Here is a 19585-nt window from a genome sequence, read left to right as displayed (position 1 = left end):
TCACACCCTTATGGTTTTATTATCTAATTAAGGTGTATAATTAAAGAGGTTTAATAAATCCATAAAAGTTTAGGTTTACAATTTAAGTAAATCAAAAGTATAATTGTTAAATTGAACCACCTAATATTTTAAAAGTGTAAAATACACCCTATACTATATATAACATTAAAAGTCTAACATTATATATATGTATAAGTAAAAGTCAGTCTTACCATTAGTAGGCCTCATTCACAAAGCTGGTCTATAAGGGGTGTTTAAGGAAATTGCCTATAAAATGGCGATTGAATGGGTATCCACTCTTACCCACCGCACTCTTGACTAGTGGAGGGTCGTTAGCCGAACGAGTAGGATAGGACGAAACCTTCCATTATAAGTATAATGAATTATAAAAGTAACTAAATGTTTTTCAAAATTCCCAATCTTAGTTACTTAGGCAAAAGTGAATTGATGCAATTCCATGAAATTACACTTTGTGCCCTTGCGAAGACGTTAGTGGAGCGTGTGTGGTTTACCGACACACTAAATGGGTCTAAGAAAAGGTAGAAAAGGGTGACTCAATGTTTGTCATAGTTCGGTGGAGCGTGTGTGGTTTACCGGCACATCGAATAGGTGACTGTAACATGTGAGGGCACCATGTAGTTTGCATGGTTATTCACACCCGCTTTGTGATCCTCGGCATCCCAGTCACAAACAAGAGGGGCATATCGAGATTTAAACATGCCATTGGAAGTTCAATGAATCTCAAAGGATCTAGGAGTTTTCATAGATTTAAAACTTAAATTCTTTTTCGTTTTTCATGGTGGAAATTAGTGAATCGTCATTCACTTACCTTCAAATATTCTGCAATTAGGGTTACGGCATCCCTCTCCCGAGTTGTAGAATATTGTGTTGGGTCCTAGCCTTAATATTTCATTTGGGTGATTTACTAAGGATTTAATCTATCAACTAACTTGAATTCGTTTTCTCCCGTTTTGTAGATGTCAAAGTTCGACAACTATGGTATTCCCAAATCCCGTGGAACAAGCATTCCACATGAAGATGATATTCCACGATTCAATCGAGGATCAAGAAATCATGCTTCACTTCCTCCTCCTCCTCCAATTATTCTCCCTAACCCACAAGATTGTAAAATTGAAAGGTTCAATATCACTCAAGCCCTTTTGGCAAGTAAACATAAAGAAGGAAAGTCGGTGTGTGCACACGTCCTAGGGATGAAGTCGCGCATTGATAGACATGGGACTCGTTGTTAGTGAAGAGATGGCTGTTGATTGGGTTCTTCAGTCACTTCCCAACTCATATAGTGAGTTCGTAAGAGAATACTATATGACGAACCACAACGTGACCCTTATAGATCTCACCTATATGCTTATTGCTGCCGAATCAACAATGGTTTGGCACAATAGAAAAGCAAAGTTGATTGGTGAATCTGCCTTCAAGACCTCTATGGATATAGACAATGGCAATGAAAGACATGCAATGATCAAAAAGTTTGATCATAAGAGAAAGGCGATGTCTGAAGTAGTTCCATGTGTTGTTCCAAAAGAGTCAATTTGCTTTTATTGCCAAGAGAAGGGGTATTGGAGACGAAGTTGCCCTAATTACCTAAGAGATCTAAGAGATGGGAGAGTCAAAGGTATGACTGTGCTTTAGGTAAAAATCCACTATCTAACTCCATTAAGTTCCTACTCATTGATTCTTAATACATGATGTAATAAGATTACATTTGAGTGTTTTGTAGGGTCGGTGAAAAGAAAGGAAGCTTGATAAGAGAGCAAGATGAATCTAATCACAAGAGATGGATCTCGATCGCATGGACTTGAAGATTAGATTTTGAGCTTAGAAAGTTATGATAAAGTTGTTAGAAATTTTCTTTTGTACATAGTTTTCAATGGATTTTGCATTGTAAGGACAAATTTTTCCGCTGCTTTTATAAATAAAATAAATTTTGGTTGACTTATTTATTTGTTTATTTCCTTACAATGAAATCGTTATGAAAATTGATGTTCGAATATTTCTACAACGAATGGATATGATTCTTAGTTATGTTAATTATGGAAATGTCAAGAATTTACCAAATAGGGAGAGTTTCTCATCGCCCAAAGTTTCAATTGGACAGAAACTTTGAATCATGCAACGTGGATGCACGATGAATGAGAAATTTCGTATTTGGAAATTAGACTGATTCGTTGACAAAGTGTCAAGTGAAGGACTAAGAGATCGAGCACACAAAGTTGCGTGTTGATCAAGTCCACCATAAGAGTAACAAAGATATTCGTCATGATTTACTAAAGGTTTAGTAAATATGATTATACTTACAAGATTAAGTGTAATTCTGAATTGATTAAAGGGTTTAGATCAATAGCAGAACGAATAAGAAGAATCAAGTAGGCAGAAAGATAAAAGTTTCTCCATTCTAAGAAGAAGGGAGAGTAGCTTTTATGCTTATGATATGTCTTAGTGATTAAGAACCATATCTCAATTGATCCTCTAAGTAAGTCTTAGTATAATTGTATGTCTAAGAAGAGGAATCAAGAATTGAAGAAATGGTTAAATCAATAAGTCAATCATACTTCGTTCCAATAACAAGTCTTAAAGTTAAGATTGTGACAATGATTGAAAAGTATTAAAGGTTTATAACATTCATCAAATGTAGGAAGTTGTGATGTCTTGAATAAGACAAAGGCCAACTAGTACCAATTTATGAAGTGTTTTGATAAAAGCTACACTAACTCTTGAATATTTGTTTGTCAAGAAATGGTTATTGACAAAAGAATCGTATATGTCAAGGAGTCAGTGGGAGTCTTAATGGTCTTGAATAGTTTCAAGAACAAATCAAATAAACCTTACCAATCATCACTAGCACACGAGTTGAGGTTGACAACCTATCGTATTGACATTATTTTGATTATGTGCTGTTCCAGTTGAGTTAATTATGCATATGAGTTCTATGAGTTCTCATCTTGAATGCATAAAAGGCAAGGCACCTTAATCAATGAAAGGTACATTGATAAGAAAGGGTGAGATGCTTAACTACTTGGAAGACGTGGTGGGCAGCTGTGCTACCATAAGGCAAGAAATCAAGATTAAGAAAGTTCGATCCATATGAGTTTGAATTTGTCGTAAACGTTGGTTTTAACAATTTCACATGGATAGGAAAATTTACACCGTTTAAAATCTAAGTGTCATAAGATTTCCACCTTCATGAAAATGATTGTGAGGAAATGCTTTCACTAAGAAAGATTTTAAGAAGATAGTGATTGTAAAATTGCATTCTCGAATTCAATTATGGTTACGGCATCCCTTTCCATAATTTGAATTGTGAGGTTTGGCAATTAGTCTTAATTGTTTAGACACACATATGAACTATCGAAGGCAAAGGTGTATAAAGAATCCTTGATAAAAGATTATCAAAGCACTAAGTATTAGAAACATGAACTTAAGAAATTCAATAAGCATTGTTTTCTGAAAGTTAAGATGTTTATCAATACATGTCGAAGCTAGTGGGAGCATAAGTGTTATAATAATCATCAAGATAGTGGGAGCATAAAATTTATGATTGTATGATTATTAAGGAAAGTATTGCAAGGTTAGCAATATTAATTATAGAAAACAAGAGTCATACTTTGCAAAGTCGCAATAGTTGAAGAGTTGTTTTGCTATAATTAAGGGAGAGAATATTATGCTTCATTTCAAATCTAAAGGTTTAGGTTGAGAAATGTTAATAAAATTTAGTCAAAGGTACAAAGTGTGTTCTTAAAATTTTGATTATGATTACGGCATCCCTCTTCACAATTCGAATTTTGAGAACATAGGAAATAAAACATTATGCGTCGTGTCCCATACGCTTCGGGTATAGGATCGATTGCAAATGCTTTAATGTTTGACCATTCTAAAATTTTCCAAATGTCGAGCGCATTTAGAGGGAAAAGGGACTAGAATTGGTTTTGACTAAAATAATTAAACAACTATCAAAGGACAATCCAAGTTCGACGAGGATTGGTCGCTTGTGAGTAGTTGGAAGTATAGTATTGGAAAATATGGAAATATTTCCATATTGGATGGACCATATCAACATCATTATGAATAGATAAGATTCTATTAAGAATGAGTTGTCATATGAAACATATGGAAGTGTGTCCATATTGGGAATTGAATATTGAGAAATCTATGACTAGATTAGAAACTTCTATGCAAAAGGATGTTCAAAGAAAGTACTTTGAGTGAGAGACATCACATCTATGTAATTGTCTTGTAACAATCTCCGATAGAAGACTTTGTAATATCATTGGCAATAGTCTTTGTGACTTTGGTGGAGTGACATTACGAAAGGATAGTTGCATAGAATGTTAGAATCTAGCATATTCTATAAGTAGCAAGAATTTGATATTCTTTAACTTATGAAAAACGGATTTGGAGTTGTGAAATGAGAAGGATTGGAAATGTGTTCAATGTGATCTATTTCACAAAGTAAGAACCATAGGTAAACATTGTGCGCATGCTAGGAGCATGAGATAAGTGTTGGAATTCAAGTGAGAAGTTGATTACCCGAAACGACAAATAATGAGTAATCAATATGGTGATAAATAAAAGGTGTTTTATTTATACTCAAAGGTTTGAGGCCATATGGGATTAGTATTATTCTTGTGTTTCACATTTGCATGTTTTGACTTCCAGAATAATTGAGTTTATTAAGAATAATCGAATTATTCAAACGGGCCACAGTCGTTCATATGTTGGAAGTAGGTATGAATGAAGACTGTTGTGAATTGGTGTGTGGAATGTCTAGAAAAGTATTAGACATAAGAAAATGTTTGCTGCAACGTTCATGAGTGCTTATGAATGTGATTTGAGCATTGGATTAGACCCACGCTCACTTGGATCACTCCATGGATTGTATCACGAGTGATTGGTGAGACGATAACATCTTATATTCTTGAAACCGAGATGTGTGAGTTGTATCTTGCAAATCGGTTGCACATTGATAATATGTAAACGCACCAGTAACTTGGTGTTATAAAACATATTGTTGCGTGTGATTCGGTGCGTGAGTACAAGCAAGCATTGTATCAAAGTTTATCCGTTCCTTTTATCCAAAGTAGGATAAAAGCGATATCTTTGGGCCCCTCGATGGTTTAGTGATGACAAACGTAAATGCTCGGCCGGGCTAGGGCTAATTTGATTTGTTCAATTAGTCAGTCGTCATAAATCAGAAATCGAGAAGTAGTACAAAGAGAATGATTAGAAATCATATCTCATATGATATCTAGAATGGAGGAATATATGATCCCTTATCTAAGGACACGCGTATTTGATATGATCAGAGTTGACAGCGGCTTTGGAAAGCTACGATTGCAGATCGGGATCCGAAGTCATACGCAGAATAGTTGTTAGACTTATCCAAGTGGGAGACTGTTGGATTAGTGTCTAAGTCCATAACTATTTTGGTATGTACTTGACCCGATGGTGCATGGTCCTTTTGGGTTGCCTTCACCAAAGCAACTTGATTGGAGAAATAAATAGAGAGAGAGGTTATTATGATTTATTAATATGTTATAAGAATAATATATTAAAGGAGAAATCATATTCGGTTAATTAATATTGGTCGATAATTAATTAAGAATTAGTTTTGTGATCAAATGTAATTAATTAAACTAGAGGGGCTGATTTGTAATTATATGATAGTTACAAAATAAGGTAAGGATTATCTTAGAAGTATGGTGGACGAATTTAAGGTTGGAAGGCCTTAGAATTCGAGTATGATAAGGATTCAAGGATTATCTTATTGGTTGCTTAATGGATAATCAACTAGATAAGGATAATGACTGAAACCCTATCTCTACACCTATATAAACAACCCCAAGGTCATGAATTCGTGTATTCCTTCCCAAGAGGTTCCAAATACGAATTCTAACCTCCCTCCTCTCTCTTTATACCTTCTCCACTTGCTTATGGTGTTTGTGAGCCATTAGAGGAGTGACACTTGTGACTCTCTGCTTTCCAAGGTCAATTCAAGGAGGAATTGGATTGTTATTGCTATATAACAATCAAGGTATGTTCTTAAACCTAATTACATGTGAATTCTGATTTCCATATGCTAGAGTTAGGGTATATAGTCTTGGAATCAAAGTATGTACAATAGAGAAACCTAGATCCAAGCATTAGGGTTTGTATGAGCACATAGGATGTCTTATGACCAAAACCCATCAATATGACCATTAAACTTCACATTTGTTCAAAAAATACTATTATATTACCGATAATAATAGGTCATTAGTCACGTAGCATGCCACGTGGCATGCCATGTGGCTGCTGACGTGGATTTTACTGTTTATTATGTACACATTATACCATTAAACTTTTTTTTCTATACATTATACCATTAAACTTTTTTTTTCACACATTTTACCATTAAACTTTTTTTGTACACATTTTATCGTTAATGTTATATAATTTATTGAAAAAATATCATTTCAAAAAATACATATCATTACATAAAAGTAGGTTTCCCATCACTTGATGTGGATTTTACTGATTTTCTAAATTTTAGTAAACTTATCATTATAAGTCATTTTCCTATCGGTAAACAATGACATAATTTCAATGCACTTTTTTAATCATCAACCATAATCAAGAAGAGGGGGAATTATAATAAGTTAACATGTACAAAATGTTTCATGAGTTTATAAGTATGCCTCAAACGTAGTTTCCTAAGAAAATGACTTATAAGAATATGTTTACTAGACATTAGCTAAAATAATGAACAATTGAGTATTTCTTCGCCGCTCTAGATAAAAGTCTCAAGTTCAAACCTTGTGGGTTTCAATTGATGTATGACCAACATAAATTCACAATGTAGTTGTAAATGAAAGTCCTTAGTATCATTGTAAAAAACAAACCGTTTCCTCCAAACCTTACAAAATCAAGGAGTCACAATAGGTGATGGAAAACCCATTTTATGTAAAAATATGTATTTTTTGAAATGATATTTTTTGAATAAATTATATAAGATTAATGGTAAAATGTGTACAAAAAGTTTAATGGTAAAATGTACACAAAAAAAGTTTAATGGTATAATGTGTACAAAAAATAGTTTAATGGTATAATATGTGTACATAATATATAATAAAATCCACGTCAGCAACCACATGGCATGCCACGTGGCATGTTACGTGGCTGGTGACCTACTATTACCGGTAACATAATGGTATTTTTTGAACAAAGGTGAAGTTTAATGGTCATATGTGTTCAAAAGCTATAGTTGATTGGTGATATGTGTACAAAAAAAAGTTGAATGGTATTTTTTGTACAAGTCTAATACTTCGTTACCCTTACAAGTCATTTTCCCTAAATTCTATTATATCTCTCATTCTCTAAACCCCTTTTTACCCACTTTTAATCCCCCAAAGCTCCGGTATCATTCCCGACACTCGAAGCAAGCCCCGACGCTCTGAAGTTCTCGAGAAAATTATCTTTTCAAGTCGAAACTTTGCCCGTGTAAGGCCGGTTTTCAACTAAAATCCCCGGTTTCGTCACAAAAAGTCATATTTAGAGTCGAAGTGCTGCCCAAATTATCATTTATTCCTCTGGTTATATCACGGTGAGTTCAATATAGGGACAATTGTATGTTATGTGTTATATATCCAATGTACTTTCCTGTGTTATATCATATTTATGCCTTTGGCCATATAGAGCATGACTCGTATAATTTTCTGGTATTGGCTTTGTGCCTTTGTCCATGTAGAGCATGACTCGTATAACTTCTGGTATTGGCATAGGGCTATGTAGGGTTGAAAGCTTGTATATTTTAGCAAACTAATAATCTGAAATTGTATTTTATGTGCCATTTAGGCTGTAGCTTTATTGATGTATATCAAGTTGAAATTGATTATTGGTTGATATGGAAAGTCTGTCATATGATACACATATGTCTTTGTTGTTCTTTGTCCTTCTTTGCTTCTGTCATATTGATATGTATATGACATAGCGTTATATTGTAACTGTTATTGAACCCACTAAGCGTCACCCGCTTATCCCTCTCAATGTTTAAACTATTGCAGGTGATAAGCATCCAGTATAGTCATGTACTGGTAGAAGATGTATAATAGATAATATTATAATTTTTGTATTGTATTCCTGGGAAAGTATGTAATATATAAAACTTTGTAAAATCTTAAAAGTCGGTTTGTATCCAGTCTATGTAATTAAACTATCTATGTAAAATATTATTTTATAAATATGCATGTAGCATGTTTTGGAGTAACTTGGAGTGACAATAATGTCTTTAGTATGAAAGTTTGGGTCTTCACATACTAACTCTGAAAGTCGCAAGCCTGCTCACTCCTTCTCCGAACTCGGAGAATTTAAAGGGCATCACCCCTGCCATAGATGACAACATTCCAAACCATCAATCAACCACTCACTTCCAGCTGCAATCCTCTAGCCGATCATAACAATGGTTTCCTTCTTGTGTCATGTGAATCGAATGCACAGCCTAAAGCAACCCTACCATAAGATCGACAGATACGGAACTACTGCCACGAACCATGGTATAAAACCATGCTATCTCACCTAACCAGCCCTTAGAATCCCTGAAACTCTCCTCGATTTGATAATGGATCATGTACTTCCAATAGTACGGGACCAATACTACTTTCCACACATATCCATACTTTCCTCAAGAATCATCTCAGCTCCTCTAAGACCTACTCAAAAATATCCTCCCGATACCTGCTTAACAGCGAAAAAATTGCACTAAAATACTTCCTAGGGTCTAATCAATGTCAGCCAACCACTTCATGAATACAATTACATGTAACAAAACTTAAATAATCCTTCAACTAAAGGACCCAACCCCGCAATGGTTAGACTCAAACGAGAGTTGCACAATAAGGTCAAATCATTCACTCTAAGATTACTTAACCTCCATTGCATGTAACTGAATGTATTAATTTGATAGTTAGCTCACATCAACACGAGCTACACAAAGCACAAAGTAAGCAACATTCAAGCAACGGAGACGACGGACACAAAGATACTATAAATCAGGCAGATCCTCATGCAAAATTCTTGATCGCTATCTCCCAGTATCTTGGACGCACCTTTGCCCGGCCCTCACTCTCTCAAGAGTGGCTAATCATTCCACGCTTTATCCGGCCATGAACTACACCTACTCATGAAACTTCCACCAACCCTGTAGCACTCGTGTATGCTAATCATCCAAAACTCAAATCCAAGCCCAAACTGATGTCCTAAGTCATAAAATTTTCAACTTTATGATTTTGCATGTCTATAAAGTGCTTAATGTCCAAAACCCTAAGTTCTTAACCGAATAAGACATCACAACTCTTGTATGGAAGGGATAAAAGGGACAAGATCACATTTTTATAGTTCATAATTGATTTATAATGGATAAAGTTTCCAACTTTATCCATCAGACTGATCCCAAAAAAACAAGATCTAGTCTTTAAGTCTCAAAGGGACCCAAAAGTTCATCTTTTTCAACTTAATCCACTAAGTACAATATGTGTGTTCGACGCCATCCATACATCTACTACATATAGCAAGTAAGTGCTCATAGCCTACATCTCCACATATATCACACAATGATATCACATAACTGGTCATCAACAACCTCAACATCCATTACCCAACATATAACTTGCAAAAAACCCTAAACCTGAAAAAAAAAAAACAATGTTTCACCTAACACCCTATTTTTAGAAAGAAAATTATGCTATTGAAAAAATTGTAAATAAAATTACCCAATATATTTGTTATGCATGAACCGAGAAAAAGAGGCAATATGTCTGCTACCTATTTATGTATATGTTTCTGGATATGTAAACAAAAAACACAATCATTCAATTAAAGAGAGTTAGAATGTATATTAATTACATTTCACAAAGAAATTACCTAATAAGATTTATGTTTTATGCAGGAACCGAGAAGGAGAGAGTGCAGGGAAAAAAAGAAGGCTAAAATGCTAAATATTTCGGTCCTGTTAACACAAAAAACACAGATAAAAGAGAGAAGAAGTTTGTGTGTGTGTGTGTATATATATATATATATATGTGTGTGTGTGTATATATATATATGTATGTATGTATATATATGTATGTATTCGTTTTGTATTTTATTAGAGAGAGAGAGTGGGTGAGTGAGTGAATTATATTGTGTCAGTATGTAAACACAGGCACACACAGCCACAAACACCATTAAACATACCTGGTATGTTTGTTTTTTCTGCAGGAACTGCGATTAGATCCTGTTAACACAAAAACACATAAACAACATTAAAGAATATATATATATATATATATATATATATATATATATATATAGAGAGAGAGAGAGAGAGAGGGAGTTTGTATATTTATGTATTTGTATTCTGTTGTATTAGAGAAAGATATATATATATATATATATATATATATATATATATATATATATATATATATATATATATATATATATATATATATAGAGAGAGAGAGAGAGAGAGAGATATTGTGTATGTAAACACAGGCAAACACAGTCACAAACACCAATGAACATACCTACTATGTTTTTTTTTCTTTTCTGTAGGATCCGAGAGAGATTGAGATTGAGTTTATGTATTGGCCAAAAAAACACAAACACACATACAAATTATGTGAATTCACATATAACACATACCTGTCGTGGCTTATGTATGCAAAAGACATACACACACAACTAATCAAATTCACAAAGAACAATGATCATTTTTCTTCTGTAGTAATCAAGCAAAAGAATGAATTTTAGATATTAGGGTTTTGGATGATCACAGATTTACGGTTTCAAGAATTATAGGATAGGAAACTTTGGTAATTTATAGTGGATTAGATCACTAAAAATATAGGAAATGTAAGTATACATGAGACTTAGTCAATAAACCATGATTATTATTTTGACTTTTTCTAATATTGACCAAACCAATATCCACGATTAGTCAATGTTTAAAATGATTGTAAACAGTGCCCAAGGGCTTGTACGACTTAAAATTCAGCATTTGACTAAAAAGTCAAAGATCATATTTTGAATTTTTAAATTTAAGATAAGATTGATTATGTGTATCTCATTTCGAAAATTCAAGTTTGTTTATTCTTATCCCTTAAATATCGAATATGATTCTTATCCCTTAAATATCAGATATGAAGCTAACAGAACTCATATCGAAATTGAATGGTCAAAAATTGAAACCATATTCTCTCTTATCACGCCTAATGAACCACTCATAATTAATGTCTTCGTTGCTTCTTCACGCTCTCCATCTCTTCGGACCCAATCGACCCTCGCTAATGCCCTACCCCATCGCGTTCTTCCCTTCAAACCATCGAACCCAGGAGACCACATCGGTTTGCGAAGCCGACCAATGAACAATCACTGCTTTTCCCTCCCATTTGTTCGGCCTCCTCGACCACCGACGATGCTCCTTTTGACGAATTTGCCACCACCAGACCAAGAACCACCACCATTACTTTCTTATTTCCTCAAATCAGATGAAAACCGAATTAGCATCTCTGATTTACCCACAGTCGATGCCCATTGGGGCTGCTATATTGCTATTCAATGTAACCTAATAAATTGAACATAAACAATGAAATAATCTAAGGTTAGTAACACAGGTGAATCAAGAAAACTTGTCGAACTAAAAGTTTATACATACTAAATTACAAAATTGAAGCGACAGTTCGAACCCAAATGACATCTAAAGTGGAAACCCCCCCCAAACACAAAACCCTTTCTATGTCTTCTGATTAGGTCCTCAAGAAGAAGATATAATAAATATGTCTGTCTGAATGGATCATGAAGAAGAAGATTGAATAAAGGTGAAGGTGAGGGAAGATGATGGTAACAAATTGCTATCGAAGTAGGAGGAGACTAATACGTAGGGGTTTGGTGAAGGTTTATATAAGGCGTTACAAAATAGCGTATGTTGCTATTTTTTTGTGTGTGTGAGGATGAGATGACATCATCAAAATGATCCTAGGGTTAAGATGAATGAATGAAACCTAATAAATGACCCAGATTTTTGCAAGTGATGTCATTAGGTTTCCGATATAATATATATAGAGATGAACCAGTCACAATTAATGTCTTCGCTGCTTCTTCATGCTCTCCATCTCTTCGGACCCAATCGACCCTCGCTGATGCCCTACCCCATCCCGTTCTTCCATTCAAAGCATCGAAACCAGGAGACCACATTGGTTTGCGAAGCCAACCGATGAACAATCACTGCTTCTCCCTCCTATTTGTTCGGCCTCGTCAACCACTGACGATGCTCCCTTTGACGAATTTGCTACCACCGGACCAAGAACCACCACCGTCACTTTCTTATTTCCTCAAATCAGATGAAAACCGGATTAACATCTCTGATTTATCCACAGTCGATGCCCATTGGGGCTGCTATATTGCTATTAAATGTAACCTAATAAATAAAACATAAACAATGAAATAATCCAAGGTTAGTAACGTAGGTGAATCATGAAAACTTGTTGAACTAAAAGTTTATACATACTAAATTACAAAATCGAAGCGACTGTTCGAACCCAAATGACATCTAAAGTGGAAACCCTTTCCCCCAAACACAAAACCCTTTCTATGTCTTCTGATTATGTCCTCAAGAAGAAGATATAATAAATATGTCCGTCTGAATGGCTCGTGAAGAAGAAGATTGAATAAAGGTGAAGGTGAGGGAAGATGATGGTAACAAATTGCTATCGAAGTAGGAGGAGACTAATACGTAGGGGTTTGGTGAAGGTTTATATAAGGCGTTACAAAATGGCGTAGGTTGTTATTTTTTTTGTGTGTGTGAGGATGAGATGACATCATCAAAATGATCCTAGGGTTGAGATGAAAGAATGAAACCTAATAAATGACCAGATTTTTGCAAGTGATGTCTGATTTAATATATATAGAGATATATTTAAAATATAAGAAACTTTTTAAACAATTTTTTTTAGATGTCCTAAATATGAGATTATTTTAATGTTACATTACATATGTTGGATGGTGCAGACTATCCTCGCCTGGATCCAGCAACTAACAAGCTGAACCAATCAAAACGTTTTATTTCCATCACACGGATTATAATCGTACGGCTATCTACCCCTCACAGTTTCTTTGATCACGGCTGAAAGAACGCCTCCCACATATATAAAATCTCTTCCGCAGGATCTACAAACCCTCACCTCCGATTTCAACAACAAAGAAATTCAAATCCATTTCCGAAGAGAAAATATGTCAGGAAGAGGAAAAGGAGGTAAGGGATTAGGAAAGGGAGGAGCCAAGCGTCATCGGAAGGTTCTCCGGGACAACATTCAAGGCATCACCAAGCCGGCGATCCGCCGTCTGGCCAGGCGAGGTGGTGTTAAGCGTATCAGTGGCTTAATCTACGAGGAAACACGTGGGGTTTTGAAGATCTTTCTTGAGAACGTCATCCGTGACGCCGTCACGTACACCGAACATGCTCGCCGGAAAACTGTTACTGCCATGGACGTCGTTTACGCTTTGAAGCGCCAGGGCCGCACTCTCTACGGATTTGGTGGGTAGATGAACCATATGCTTTTAGGGTTCTTGTTTGACAGCGAGGTTTTCATTGGATTTTTGTTTAGTTAGCTTCTCTAAATCTGAAGTGATGTTACGTGTAATTGAATCTATTAATACAATATCGCTTAATTTATCAATTTTCTTGTTCAGTTCTTGTTTCTCGATTCGATGTCTTAAATTCGAGCTATTTTAAGCTTTAGCATGTATAAAATCACTTAGTTTTATCGATTAGCTTGTGCAAATCGTTTAACCTGATTCAGTGTTTTGGTAAGGTCCATGACGCAAATTTGATATTCGATTTACTTCCGTGTTTGATGAACATTGTGAGCTCCTTAATAGTGAATTGCTCGAAACGTGCGAGGATCCGTACGATTGAATAGTCAGGTCCATCAAAACTAAATTTGTAAGGAATTATCCTAGGATGTGGGGACAAAAGAGAGTGGAAATAGCTCCTTCCGCCTATAGAAATTAGTTGTTGCCCACACCCTGATCCTCGGTTTATTTTGTCCTTGATTACCTCCATTTCCATTCTTTTGGTTTATAGGTTTAAAATTAGATTTTTTTTTATAAAAAAATGTTATGTTTTAGGCTAGAAAAATCTATTTTTAATAACTTTAAAAGCTTAAAACCTAATTTTTTTAGCAAATAAATCATAATTACCATATCAGCATTATATAAATCAGAATTACCATATTAGCATTACAAATCAGCATTACCACATTAGATTCGGATAAACATGGTGATAGTTACACATAAATCATAGAACTTTGAAAGAATCAAACCAAAACATTCATATGACAAAGACAAAGCGTAGTCTTGATAAACCCAAGAATCAAACCCAAACTCAGGTGAATATAATTGTAAATTCATAAATCAATGTTGTAAGAAATCATAAACATTAACTTGTTCATATCGACTACAAACCCAAACTCAGGTGAATGTATTTCATAAATCAATGTTGCAAGAAATCATAAACAATAACTTGTTCATACTTCATATGGTATAGTGTAATAGTGTTGCAAGAAACAAAACATAAACAATAAGTTGGAAATTGACAAATCATTGACTATTTGACAGAAATCATTAATTGAAAACTTCACAGAGGAAAACAAAAGGGCAAATGTCATATTAGCCCATCGAACTTGTCGTGTTTGTTTTAAAAGGTCACCCAACTTTTTTTTTGGTACATTACAGGAATGAACTCTGGTTCAATCTGTTAAAAAAGTCACTTAACCAATCATAACAGGTTTTAATCTCATTGTAGCCTCATCTCCTCCAACATCCTCTCTGCATTTTGCATGTCCTCCATTGTAGGTTACAAAATGAAAGTTTGATTTTTTGCTTTGACCTTTGACTTGGTCAAAATCAAAAGTCTTTTGTTTTCTTTTTAGATCGAAGCCCTGTATCAGTTATCAAACGACTCCAGCTAAGGAAGGGGCATCGTCTTCTTCCCCCTTCGACTAATCGGGAACGAGAAAAAGGAACATAACGCCATCGAAGCAGCTCCGATGGGCATCGATGGTGGGTGGGTCAGAGAAGTTACTCCGGGGTTCGTCCGATTCGAAGAAATAAGGAGACGATGATGGTGGTTCTTGGCCCGGTGATGGCAAATTCGTCAGGGAGGTAGTCGATCTGCGATGACCCTTTTTTTGGTTTGCTCTTCGTCATCGGTACTCACTAATCGAGGGAAGAGAAACAGCTACGAGGGGTGACATCGGCGTTGGTGGGTCAACGAGTAAAGGCAGAGGGAAACGGGGAACAAAAGGCAAACCAGAGAAGGAAGGAATATGAACGAAATCAAGAAAGCGGTGGGTCGGTGGCTCTTAATCGATCAGTAGGAGGGATCGCTGTCTCGAGACTGTCAAAGGTTGCAGGTAAATCGACGGGGGCTGCTTCAGCAGTTAATTATGTGAAGAACAACAAGTGGCAGTTATTAGAATCCCCAGAGATAATTTCTCTCTATCTCTTTCCCCCCATTCATCTTCTTTGATTTGTTCTTGTCTTTCAGTGTACAAAGTCATATACATACAAATCAATAATCAATCACCAAGTCTTTCCGTTCCATTGATCTAAAAATGAAAATAACTAATTGACCTGATCAAGAAGGGTAGATACAGTGAGTATACTTTAATGGAGGTGGAGGTGCAGTTGATGGTTAAACAGTGGTCAAGGCACACATTTTACAGCTTTACCCAATATCAGGTCACATAAGGATATTTTAAAATAGGAAAACAAGATTTCATTCCCTTAATGTACCAAAAAAAAGTTGGGTGACCTTTTAAAACAAACACAACAAGTTCGATGGGCTAATATGACATTTGCCCAAAACAAAAAATGAGAAAGTTCACAGTCTTCCACTGAAAGAGGAGAAATCAGAAAGCAAGCTAACTTATTCCTGTTTGAATTGTGGAAAGGCGACGTGAGTCGTTTCATCATTAATGCTATATATAAATATTAATGTGTTTCCACATGTCATTAATGATTTTTAGAATATTTTCAAATCACAATAGTTTTTATCATAAAAAATAAAAACAAAACAAAACATAAAATAACTTTTATACAAATGATAAAAAAACGTTTTTTAAAAGGGTTATTTAAATACCTAAAAACACTTTATATTCATGTCAATAAAATGACTAATTAAGTATCTAAAATAACATTTAATATTCATGTCAATATCTTAATATTCTACAACTTATTTATGTTATGTTAGAAAAGGGTAAAAGTCAAGATTAAACATTTTAATAAAAAAAGATACATATGAAATAGCAACTCATAAATTTCCAAAAATCCACAAAGGTTAAAGTAATACCAATCGATTCATGATACAAATGTCTCTAACTTTTCTAAATATAACTGTAACGCTCCGATTCGCATGTATTGATTTAAATAAGAATTTCTTTTGATTTAAGTCCTACTCGACGAGTTGGTTGCCTTACTCGTCGAGTAGCAGCGGGGTGGGATAACGTGTTTAGTGACCTACTCGCCGAGTCTATGAAGGGACTCGACGAGTAGGAGCTAGCAGATAAAACCTTAAATCCCGGGGTTTTGCACCCTATTTAAAGAGGGTTAAGCTTCCCTTGGCCTCTTTGCAGTCCTTGAGAGTTCATAGAAACCCTATTGTGTGGTGCTTCATTCTTGTGTGTTTTGAGCTTTAAAAAGAAGGTTTTTGGAAAGGAAGAGCTTGGAGGGCAAGAGACTAGGAGCAAGGAAGGTGTGGGAATCAGAAATCTACCTCAGTTAGCATCATTTGGAGGTATTAAGCCGTCACCTTTACCTCATTTTCCTTTTAGACCTCATTTGGTTGAGATCTAGGGTTTTTATGGTTTGATTGTGATGATATTGTGGGGTATGAGCTAGATCTGAAGTTGTAACTTCAGAACTGGACGCTTCTTGGGTCCTAGAGTCATAAAGCTCCAAGTTTGACCATGTATGAAGCTTTCCTTGAGTATGAAACCCCATTGTGAGCTTGGATTTGACATTAAGAGCCTTTTTAGCTATGCATGCACGTAAAGTTTGCAACTTTATGTGAAAAGCATGTTTTAGGAGCTTGGATCTGTAATTTGGAGCAATTGCATAACTTAAAAGAGTCTGTATGGCTTAAGGACTGAAGGAACTCGGTGAGTTGCAAGGTCGACTCGGCGAGTCATATGAAGATAGGCTTGGACCCGACGAGTTGGATGAACAACTCGGCGAGTCCGATGAAGATTGCCATAGAACTCGACGAGTTGTATAAACAACTCGGTGAGTCGGTTGAAGTTTCTCCAATTTATTTATTAATGTGTAACCATCGAGTTGCAAGAAGGAAACTCGACGAGTGGCCTTAGAGTTCGATTGTAAACCAAAGGAACTCGACGAGTCACTCTGGTGACTCGGCGAGTGGACAAGTACTTCAAGAAACTCGGCGAGTAGCCGAGGGTACTCGACGAGTAAGGGTCAACATGGACTGTTGACCTTGGCTGAGGACTTTGAATTTGACCAAGGGTTGACTAGTTGGTTTATGGAGTACCTTGAAAGGTTGGGAACTGATGGGTATGATTGTATTATGGTAATAGGTGGTGGAGTTTTTGGCAGTGATTCGAGAGTTGGAGTTCATCTACCGAGTCGACATCTGCAAGGTGAGTTATCCTCATTGTATCAAAAGGGTCTAAGGCACCAAGGCCGACCCTTTAGTTGTTATGGTTACGATATGATATATGCGATTATGATCTGATAGATCAAAATCAGGATAGACAGTATGTTATGTTTTTATGATCCTTAGGGATTGGTATGTTAGTGTCCTGCTGGGCCTGTGCTCTAGTTATGAGAGATTGCTATGATTGATGATACGTAAGATAAATATATTTGATGTATGTATATGCCAATATATGTTAGTTATACGCACTTGATTATTTGCTTGTTGGTTGGGTTGAGGCGGTCCTGCTTTGTGTTGAAGGCCAACATATCCTATGAGCGGTCCGGGGAGACTGTAGGCCCACGTGGCGGTCCAGTCATGCCGAAGGCTTGGTATAGATTCAGTTAGACTGTAGGTCCTGTAGGGCAGTCCAGTCAGACAGATGGCCCAGTATGCATGTTAATTGATTGATTATTACTGATATGATATTATCAATGTGGTATTGGTATTTTGAAGGTAGGCACTAAACCCTCGGGCTTACAGTTTACAATTATTGTTTCAGGTACTTCGGGAGATCATGGCAAGGCGAAGGCGTGACTGTACCACTCCTCATCCTTATGATCTGACTTTTGGGACACTCTGATTGAATAATGATTTGAAAACATTTTTGTAAACAATACTATTGGGGTTTTATTTATGATTGAAAAAGTTTAAATTTAGCGAAAAATTTATGGATGTTACAAGTTGGTATCAGAGCCTTGGTTTGAGTGAATTGGAGGAACACTCGTGTGAATCCAGTCTCAAATCAAGAGAATGGTCGGAAAATAAATTTTAAAATAGTTTTCAAAATAAAGGATGGAAGATGCAGAGGGTACGATCAGCCGGAGCCGTAAGTAAACCCCAACTTACCATAAAGTTATTTGATATTAGAACAACATGCTAGTGCTAGGCTAGGGATCTTCAGGAATCGTATAATAGACTTGCCTGATTATATGATGCCTACTAGGCTAGGGTTTCTTGGTTATAGAATTGACATCATTACTATAGTTGTTAGTGTAGGCATCATTGTTGTGCATAATCAAGATCTTATAGCCCGAGAATGTTTGATTCAGTCTTCAGATAGGATCAGGTATTCGAAGGTCTATTGGGTCTAGTGTTATGTGCGGATAACATGCAGTAGCGTTGTAGGGGTTGATGGAAGTTTCATGGATGTGTGAGTTGTGGGAGCAGTGAGGTCAGTTGCGAGATAGGCAATGCTCCCCTAGGAGCAAGGGTTGAGCGCATATTATGTTGATGATAGTGTTAGGGTATTGTGGTGATACTTGAGAAAAATATGGGTAGGTGTGGAAGGTAGTATGGGCCCGTACTACTGAAATCACAGGACCCATACACGTAGCAAGGAAGTCACAACCCCTAGGGTTTGTGGGTTTTGGTCTCCCGATATTATGTTGTTTATCTGATGACTTGAGTGTATGTTTGAGTATCGTGGTGACGAGATGTTTTGCTGTTGGGTCCGGATTAGGATCGGGATCCGGATCAGAGTCAGGGTCGGGAGACGGAGGGTCAGAGGTGGTGGTAGCACCCGAGCCCGTGGTTCAGATAGGGACAGAGGAGTTGGATGCCAGGATCCGGTAGATTCTGCACGATGAGGTCGCACCGGCCTTTCGAGCGCAGCTGCCGGAGATGTTTGGGTTGATTAAGACCGCGATGGTCGAGTATTTTGACGAGCGATATGTTGGGTTTTGAGCATTCTAACACTCCTAAATGTACATGCAAACCTAAATACCTTGGATCTATGTTTTCTCTATTTTACATGCAAATATGAACATCCAAGGTATTATCCTAATCTAGCATACAAAACAATGAATGTAACAAGATAGAATACATACCTCTTGTAATGTA

The 19585-nt window shown here is 36.1% G+C and overlaps 1 protein-coding gene across 1 annotated transcript; it reads left to right on the top strand.

Annotated features, from left to right (window-relative positions):
• Positions 1-13199: 13199 nt before the first annotated feature.
• Positions 13200-13706, top strand: LOC111919898 (histone H4). The gene has a single exon (XM_023915452.3). The coding sequence runs from the start codon at positions 13261-13263 to the stop codon at positions 13570-13572; it is 312 nt and encodes a 103-aa protein (XP_023771220.1). The 5' UTR covers positions 13200-13260; the 3' UTR covers positions 13573-13706.
• The last annotated feature ends 5879 nt before the right edge of the window (positions 13707-19585 follow it).

This window comes from Lactuca sativa, chromosome 5, assembly GCF_002870075.4.
Source record: "Lactuca sativa cultivar Salinas chromosome 5, Lsat_Salinas_v11, whole genome shotgun sequence".
Lineage (NCBI taxonomy): Eukaryota > Viridiplantae > Streptophyta > Magnoliopsida > Asterales > Asteraceae > Lactuca > Lactuca sativa.
Note: the sequence above shows the minus strand (reverse complement) of the source record. Positions and strands in the feature narration are given on the sequence as shown.